The 9,452-nt window shown below is 37.6% G+C and overlaps 1 protein-coding gene across 1 annotated transcript in view; it reads left to right on the forward strand.

Moving 5' to 3' along the window:
* The window catches only part of exoc2 (exocyst complex component 2), a 53,658-nt gene that overhangs the window by 14,513 nt on the left and 29,693 nt on the right, over positions 1-9,452 (forward strand). Inside the window, exons 4-6 of the mRNA XM_007570975.2 lie at positions 483-606; positions 3,273-3,386; positions 4,864-4,988. Coding sequence (XP_007571037.1) covers positions 483-606; positions 3,273-3,386; positions 4,864-4,988 — 363 coding nt within the window. The remainder of the gene's footprint in view (positions 1-482; positions 607-3,272; positions 3,387-4,863; positions 4,989-9,452) is intronic.

Consider the following 9,452-nt stretch of genomic DNA (forward strand, 5'->3'; position numbering starts at 1 on the left):
TCAGATTACAACAATTTTACTAAACCAAATTGATTTTATTTGAATTTGACAATGCAATATTGAATTTAGCAAACTGTTAATGTGAGTACAAATTGCAATAAAGTTAATAAGATTTTAAAACCTTCAATAAATTATTTTTCCCTTAACATTTCAGGGATTTTCTTGCTTTGTCACTCATCACTTCATATTATTGTTGCAAAGTTTTTTTGTTTTTTTTGGGGGGGGGGTTTTATGCTAATTTTTTAAGCTGTGATTAATTAATATAATCGTTGCATTTGGTCTTTTATGACACAGTTTCAGTTGCACAAACTGAATAAAAATGCTTCATTGTATTAGGTATTGAAATATAGAAAAACAATGAATACATGAACCCACGGTTGACTTATTTACTGTTTGCATGCTTGTAAAATAAATGAGAGCGAGTGTGTTTGTGTGTGAGCCCATCTGGGACGTGTTGTGACTGCGTCCCGCCTGTCCTGCAGGTATCCTGGAGCAGTCCGCCGTGTGGGTGGACGAGGTGAACTACGACATGAGGACGAACCGCAACAAAGGAATCTCCCCCTTCTCTCTGCGTCCCAGCAATCCACTGGGCATCGAGATGGACAAGTACGGATCGAAAACATACAAAAACGCACACATGCCATCTCACTGCCATAAACACGAGGGCTCTCAAGTCACTGAGTCATGGGTTACATCTCTAAACAGACCCAAACTCTCCCCATATGCCGGCATTTGAAATATTATGCCAGCATGGGAGCAGCCGAGCTGCTCCGCACAGGGAGTGGAAACAACATAATTGTGTATAAAGTAGAGAGGAGAACGATAGAGACATTTGGAAAGGACTCTGGGAGAAAACGTCACACTTACAGCGCCTTGCAGAGCAGGCAGTGTGCTGATGGCTCCCACGCGTCGGCCAGGGAGGGCAGAGCTTGTAACTTATAGTTTGTCTTGTCAAGTTCTGACATTTCTGGTTCAGTATTTGTTTGACTTAGAGGGTCTGGGGGCAAGTGACCGCTCGTGGCCAGAGACAAGACCCCCATAAACAGGCTGCTCCATTGACTGCCTCCCAGAGATGCATTAAACATTCACCGCAGCGCGTCTCCGTGTTTGCCTTTCAGTCAGATTAAAGCTATCTCTGGCTGATATGTAACATGAAGGCATTCGAAAAGAGCCCGATAGGTTGTTTACATTTTTCTGCAGTGATCTCACTTTTAGGATTTGCTGCTGGAAGTATTTAGCAGCTTTAAAAGAAGACAGGTCACTTATAACTTCCACTTGTGAGGTGTTGCTTGCAAATGCTGCGATCTCTGATAGAAACACTTGATGCACAAAATTTAAACCTGCTTCTGAATTAAGGGTTGAAGCCTAAATATTTAATTAAGATTTAATCACACCCTAAGCTACATTTATATTTTAAATGTTTTTACGGTATTGCTTTTTTATCTTTTATTTGTATCAGAAGCATAATTAGAGATAATCTCTTCTTTACATGAAGACATTGTGTATACTCTACATAGCAATGGTAAAACAAAGATTGTTGATATAAACAAAAATAAAAATAAAGCAGAAATAAATTTAAATCTACTTTGACCTTTTAAAAACAGGTGTAAAATGTTTTATTAATCACAGAAATAAAAATGGATAACTCAAATCAGCATAATACATACAAATATTTTAAAAAATTAAGATAAAACCAAACTAAACAATAAAACTAAAGATAAATTGACTGTAAGGTAAGAATAGGAATGCATTTTCATTATGCATCTTAATCACTTAAATTAGTGAAATAAATGAAAAACACATTTTAAGCCTTCTTTTCAAAACTTCTATGTTCTCTAAGAAAACTGTTTAACAGGCAAGGACTGTCAATTTTTGCTTAATCTTATATTTTAAAAACATATTACTTAAAAATACATAAAATCTAAAAGCTCCCACATTTTTCATTTTGTAAAAGTGAATCAACTAACGACATATTCTTCTATATGCTCAGTTTTTTGAGAATATCACAGAGGTCAGGGACAAATGCTTTGATGTGTGCATTTTCTGTTGGATTCAAAACAACCCCAGTCTAAAAAAAAAATCTGCGCTGAGGTTTACTTTTATGCTCAGTGTTTGTTATATTTTAACTGTCGAGTCAAAACAGTTTACACAAATATGTTTCTGTGTGGTATAGTTTCCTACAGAAAGAATCAAAATCAGCAGGTCAGACTTCAGAGAAAATCCGAAATCTGATGAGTGCATTGCTAAAATCTTCATTATGTCAAACCGAACTTTCCAGAAAGCTTATCTCATTTCAGAAATGTAAAATCTTCTTGCTACATCAGAATTCTAAAGATAGGAACACCATCGCTTTTGTCCAATGCTGTTTGTGGCTGTGTATGAAGTCCAGCTGTGAGATTTAAAAACACCATAAAATGTTGATTAATGAGGAACATTGTATGAGGAAAAGCCAGCTCATCTGTTCTGCTTTGCTTTTATTCCTTAAAATAGCTTCAATCTGAGTTCTGCTTGATGCGAGATATTTTTTTGTCTAAAACATTTACAATTAAACAAATGTTCTCTTGGTATCAGTTCCACCGTTCAGGAGTAAAAGATATTACAATAAATATGACAGCATTTCTGGTCATTTAAAATTTTACAGACATTTATTATTTTTTATGAGACTAAGAGCCTTCAGAAAGATAAAAATCTAATCCTGAGTAAATATTTTCACTTAGAAGTGTAAATGAGCTGAAAATCAACTGGAAAAATGAAATATATGTTGAGGTGGGAGAACAGCAGGAACCCTGGCACTCCCATCCACGGGAGGAACCTCTGGTTTTGTATGTATTTGCGCGCAAACATCACCATGATGGTAGATGGTTTTCTTTTTCTTCACATAATTAAACACTGAACTCTAATGTGAGACGTTTCCTTCTTTATATGTGTGTGTGTTTATGCATGTGTGTGTGTGTGTAACTGCAGGGTGGGTGGTGATGCTGGGGATGTTGGTTTGTGTAGCCCACAGGTCATTAGTAGAGATCAAGCTTCCCTAATGAGTACTGGGTCCTCCAGGGGCATCCAGGCGTCACACACTGCACTTCCCACGCCAGGCTCTCCAAGGCCTGTGCTTCCTGGCTACACGCTGCCCCCTGCTGGAAAATAAAATTACATTAAAATGATGCATCTTTACAACTAGCGTACTTATAATTCAGTTCTCCTCAACAATACTCAGCTGTTCATACAGTTTTCTCTTGCTTTTACATGCCTTAATGTTTTTTTTTTTCTTGTAGGGGCAAAGTCCTACAGAAAGACCTGGAGCAGGTATTTCCTGGAATGAGTGGAGACTTCACCAGTGAGAACTTCTCTGCCTCCTGGTACCTTATAGAGAACCACGCAGGCTCCGGGTAGGTCCATTGTTGTGTCTGTTTAAACAACCATCTCATAAAGCAGAAAGACGGTTTCCTCTTACTGGTCATGCACTTGAGGTGTCTGTTGAGACAGAAGTAAAATCTGGATTTTTTCATCCACTGGTTACAACTCTGATGCCTTTTTGTTTTAAATACTTTTTTTCACCACACATAGTGCAAGTATTCAGAAAATACATTTCCTCAATGTTTTTTAGATTCAAGTGACAAATGCCACAAGTAACAAAAATACAGAGTATTTAGAGGAGGAAATGTAATAATTTCTCAGAATCTGACAGTGTTGCATTTTAACTACGGGATTTTGCTAATATGTTTTTTGATACACAAGTTTGGATGTGTGAGACACAAATGCATCTCACACAGTTTCCTCATTTCGTATATTTGCAGTTTTAGTTGTTTTATGGATGACTTTTTCCACTTTAAATGGAAGCCATTTCTAACGACAGATTTTGCACAGACTTTCCAAAATTACTTCTAGATTAATTAAATGATCTGCTCAAAGTTTTCTGTGAGGAAACACAATTATGTCACTCCAGTTTCTACTTTCTACTCAGTTTAGTTTTTTATTGATCCTAATCTGTCATATTTCATAATGGTCAACACATCCAAATGGAAATCAGAAATCCAATTAATTTAAACTAGATGTTGTATGAATGATGTATATTTAAAAGAGATAGTACTTGGGAGAAAATTATTTTCATGATTGCTTATCTTGATAACCCATTAACTATATGGCTTTAAATTTTATTAAGACTCGTTCTATATATATATATTTACTAAAATGTACCATTCACAGTTTTTTTTTTTTACAAGTTTCTGACATTTTGCAGTTGAAATAATAATCAAGGATTATTTTAAAATGAAGAAACAATTCAATATACTGCTGGAAATGATTTCTACATTCATTTACTGACTGGTAAAAAAAAATATGCCAGGAATTCCAGCTGAAGAAAACAAAAACATAGTTACATTGTTTTTTTTTCTTTCTTTCTTTTTTTTTTTTTTTGTTTTGTTTTTTTTTACCAATTCCCTTTGAGTTTCTCCCCACATTGTCAGCTGGTTCTTCAGAGATCAGAGCGGCGTGTAGACGAGGTAGCCTGTTGACCCTAAAGACTGTTGGGGCAGAGGAGAGTTATTTTGGACACTCCTGGCTTCCTCTCCCCCCTGCTTAGCCTTCCAGTAACCCAGACCCCGAGGATCCAGCATGACCAGGGGCCTCTGTTTGGACCTCACTGGGTGACTGTTTCTTCCTGCAGAGGAAACCTCACTCAGGACACTGACACACAGACACACGTACTCTCAGACGTAAAATCTCAAACTATGCGTCCCGAAATAGTGTGCAAGAAATGCAAACAGGCACGAATAAGAAACAAATTCAAGTCATCGTTTGGCTTTTTTGTTTATGTCTCGCAATAAACTGATAATTATTAGTTGTTTTTGTTGATTTTCGTTGCAGATTTGAGCAGCTGAAGATCGCAGCCAATAACCTGAAGAAGCAAGCGACCAAGAAAAACGAGGGAAGCCTGGCCTATGTGAAAGGAGGCCTCAGCACATTCTTTGAGGCTCAGGACGCTCTGGCAGGTAAAAAAAAAAAAAAAAGATCCCAAACGTCCGCAAACCTTTACTCCCTCACTTCATATTTGGCCTCAGAAATAAGGTCCTAATTTGGTGGTAAATGTACAAGTTGGGCCGTTTTAATCCCCCCCCCTCTCCACCGCCACATGTGGTTTAGCAGCGGTTGATTAAAGAGGCTCATTTGGACGGTGTGTGAAAACCCTCCTCTCTGCACTACAGTTCCAGCAGCCAACCACAACACGGTTAAATCACCTCCATCAAAATGAGATCAGCTCTCACCTGTCAGCCTCGCTCGGCTCCGAGACGTGGTTAGAAAAGCACGAACACGCTGTTCACACTCGCTGACCTTCAGATGCCAAAAAGATTTCAAGGTGGCAGAGCCGGGCCGCTGTCGCTCTGCCAGGTACCTCGAATCAATTGTTCACTTCATCATTCATGCTTTTGTCTGTTTACGCTCTGCTCCCGCCGCAGCCACTCAGTTACTTCCCCTTACTATTTATATGTACACTTTTCTGCCTCCATCTTTATTATTATTGCTTTCCGTATGTTTGTGCTCCGGTTGGAGGAGAGGCAATGTTTTCATTGTTTGTGACTGAATCTAAATAAACGGAGCAGCCCAACACAATGCGAGCCAGAGTATTAGGACTGATAGAGCTGATAACGGAGCCAATATGACCAATGGGAACAATGCAGAGTCATTCTCACGTTCAGACTGAGCGTGGCTACTGTGTGCCCACTGCCCCAATGGGAAGTGCACAGTCTGGAGGGGTTGCAGGAAGCAACGCGCCATGTGTGCACTACATTGACCTGTGGGCCAAATGGACTCACACTCATGGTTGGTGGAGTGTGTACCCTCTTTCAGCTCTAATGTTTTATGTATTAGGACATAATAAAAATGATCTGATGTTTGCCAGGTTCTAAAATGACTTAAAGTGAGGTGTAGAAAAGCACAGAACATATTCCATATTGTCATTTGTTAGTCATTTAATATAAGGCTGAAATGGAAAAGCTGTGGATGGAAAAACAAAATACATCTAACAGCTCAGTTTATAGAATCACCTTCAGCACCAGTAGCTGTCGGTAGTCATTTCCTGTATGACTTTATCATTTTCCCACATCATTGTGGGGTAATTCCACTAACCTCTTCTTTACACCCTTGTCTCCCTGCTTCCATGGCCCAATTTGGACCAAGCTTCAGTTGTCCAAATCGGACAAGTTGACCTGCCTCACATTTGACTTTGAAATAATTAAATTTTCAGATAACTTCATGGATGACTGCAAAACGAGCTGAAATCATCAGCATTTGCTGATGACAGGCTGGTGTTTAGTTTGGTTTTAATTTTATACAGTCTGACCAACTGACTGCATTAGATTTATAGTTGCAGAGATGTTTTCCTTCGACCCTTATAAACAAACTGTCTTTGTTCCATCTTTTTCTATTTATGCTTTTATTAACTTTAACATTTACATTGTTAACTGATAAAAGTTAAAGCTTGGCATGGAGCTTATGGATTTTTTAACATTTTTGCAGAGTATTACATGGTCTGACATTGGGGGGAAGTCACTGAAACATTCAATCATGAAGGCTGGTAGCCCTCTTAGATGTTTTCCACTGTGAATAATCTCAGACTCACTCAGTTTATGTAATGGTTTATAACCCTTCTCACACTGATGGACAGTAGCAGTACCATTCAGACCAAATATCACCAGCAGCAACCACAAATCACTTATTCAAGTCCTCTAACTAGAAAATCTCGACTGCTGCTTTCATTTTTCCATCTTCTCTAAACTCCAAGAGTGCATTTTGTTTTTCACACTGCTGTAAGGATTTTAAAATGTATTTACTTTAAAGATGTGTGCAAAAATGGAACAATATAGAACATAACAGTCCATAGGTGTGTGATAGGTGGATGTAGCTTCATATGCTTTAACCTCATTTTGGAGTTCCCCAAATTTGAGGACATTTTTTGTCATTTTTACCTATAAGATAAGAATGAGATGGTTGATGGATAATTTTAGGGTTTAGTGATTTTTTTTTCTATTTTCCAATGAAACTTAGAAATTAAAAACATTAAACTGAAACTATTTTTGAGTTAAAAATTATTTTATTTCCAATTCGGGCCTCTTCTATTTCCTTTTTCAGCAGTGTTACATTATATAAGCTGCATCAAAAGAAAGTGTATGACTACTTATAAATGTGTAAATTATTTTGAACAACTCTGAGGGAGTTATCTTTAGATTCTCAGCGCTTGTCTGCTTTTTCACTATTGACACTTATTTTGTATTCGTGTCGCCAGTTGCAAGAAATATGCCTTGAAACTGATAATTTAGGTATGTCTACTTGTGTGAATACATAAAACATTGAAAGCATTCTCTCTCTCTCTCTCTCTCTCTCTCTCTCAGAGCATTTCGCATCTGGTCATAAAAGGTTTTCACATTATTCTGTTTTTGAAGTTTTTCTGCATCCTAGCTAATCTTGCTTTCACTTTTTGTGGGTTTATTTATTCATCAGCAGCTCCTAACAACAGCAGGACAGAGTAAAGAAACATTATCTTGACAGCAGTACAGCATCAAACACTGTGGCTGTAAAATACCTCTCCTCAAATGCTATATTACATCCATGTGTCAAAGGGTTTTATTCTTTTCCCCCTCATAAAGATAAACATTGTCTCATATTTGAACCAGCAGCGTGACTTGAAGGTTAATTTTCAAACCTCTAGACCCCATGGCTTCTCGCTGTGACTCATTACTGCCCCGCGGCATCCTTTTCAGGCCAGCGTTCGGTTCTCTGTCTTGAAAAATGAGGCAGCCGCACAGAATGGGTAGTTGGGTCAGGGATATATTCTTTACACGGAGTATGGCTGGCCAAACCAACGCACAGAGCACGCAGCCTGTGAGCTAGCCAGTTGGACTCGGCCCCTGCAGTGAACCGCTGCAGGGCTACTAAGCACAGCTGTCTGAGCAACTGTGAATCCCTTCTTTGTGTCTCTGAGGAGCTTGGCACGTTGTCGTCGTTCTGAGCCAGACCAGATGAAGCTTACCTGAGAGGCAGCTTTTGGGATTTTTAGAAAGTCTTGCACTTCAAAAATGTGCTGCGTTGGAAGTTGCTGCTGTGCCTGCAGACGCTCTCAGTCACCATGTGACATTCTCGTCTCCCCTCTTGTTTACTTTCAGCTCGCATGCTTAGATGTTCATCAGGTTTTATTGATGACTTTAATTGAAGTCTGAGGTTATTTTTTAATGCAGCATGCAAGGTGGAAAGATGGACGAGAAGCCAAACCTGTGTAAAGAAATGACATGGATGGAAAAAGTTCAGAGCAACAGCGACACTCTGAGGTTTTCTTCTTCTGAACATTTTTTTTAGTTCTCATTTAAGGGCTTTTAGCTGTTTTTCCTCTTGAGTTCACTATAGACATTTCTAACATTTAAAATAGTCATTTATTATAAAATCTGACTTTTGCATTTTAGAAACGAAAAGATCTGCAAAATGCCTTGTTGTTTTGGGATAGTTTGCAAGTACTTCGTTCTACATAGCTTGTAATTATGTGTAGAGGATATAAAACATGGAAAACATTCCATATTTTGAAATCAACATCACGTTTTCATAATGTGTTGAAAATATAAACTGAAATTAGAGACGATGTCCTTGATGAAAGCCCCTTCACTTTTAAGTCATTTATGTGGCAGCATTTTGGTGATCTAGCCAGTATGAACTTAGCATTTTTATATAATACATTGATAAATGGCACTTAATAGCAGCATTTAATCATGTTTTCCAATATATTGATATTTATTGATGCTCTCGTAGAACTACTAGTGGAAAGATAGTCTAAGTAACAATCCAAACAAGGCAGTTAGTTTGGGGGTCTGCAGACCTCATTAGGTTTTTTGCTATCACAATAAATAACAATTTGTATCCTGTTAGAAAAGCATCACAATAATGATAAACAATACAATAATAATCTATCCCAAGTTGTGAGTTGAACAAAAGGAATAGTGACTAGATACGAACTATTTGTAAACGCGTTTAAAAACCATTACTGCTGCCTGGTAGCAATTTAATGATATATAACTTTTATTTTGTAGAGTCAGGATTGCATCTGATCATCTCTAGTTTAAAATCTAAAGTTTGTTCCAACCTCAACTGGATAGTTCTATGCTAAATTCTCTCTAACAGAATTGTATTCTGTGAAAACAGAATAAATGGTGATACACCAGTCAGCTGACCTGTGATCAAAATCTGGCAATTTCCTTTGATTAGCTTTGACTGGTGATCATCCAGTCAGATACTGAAAAAATTGTTTTTCTTTTTTTTTACTATTCAATAATTGCATGAAAACTAAGGGTAACACTTTATTTGTTTAAACTTTACCTTTATTAACATAAAGTTACCTAATTTTTAAAGTGCAATCACTAATACTTTTATAACAAATTTATATCAGTAATAATTTCCTGGTTAATGTCAAGTTG

The sequence above is a fragment of the Poecilia formosa genome, unplaced genomic scaffold (assembly GCF_000485575.1).
Source record: "Poecilia formosa unplaced genomic scaffold, Poecilia_formosa-5.1.2 Scaffold271, whole genome shotgun sequence".
In the NCBI taxonomy this organism is placed as follows: domain Eukaryota; kingdom Metazoa; phylum Chordata; class Actinopteri; order Cyprinodontiformes; family Poeciliidae; genus Poecilia; species Poecilia formosa.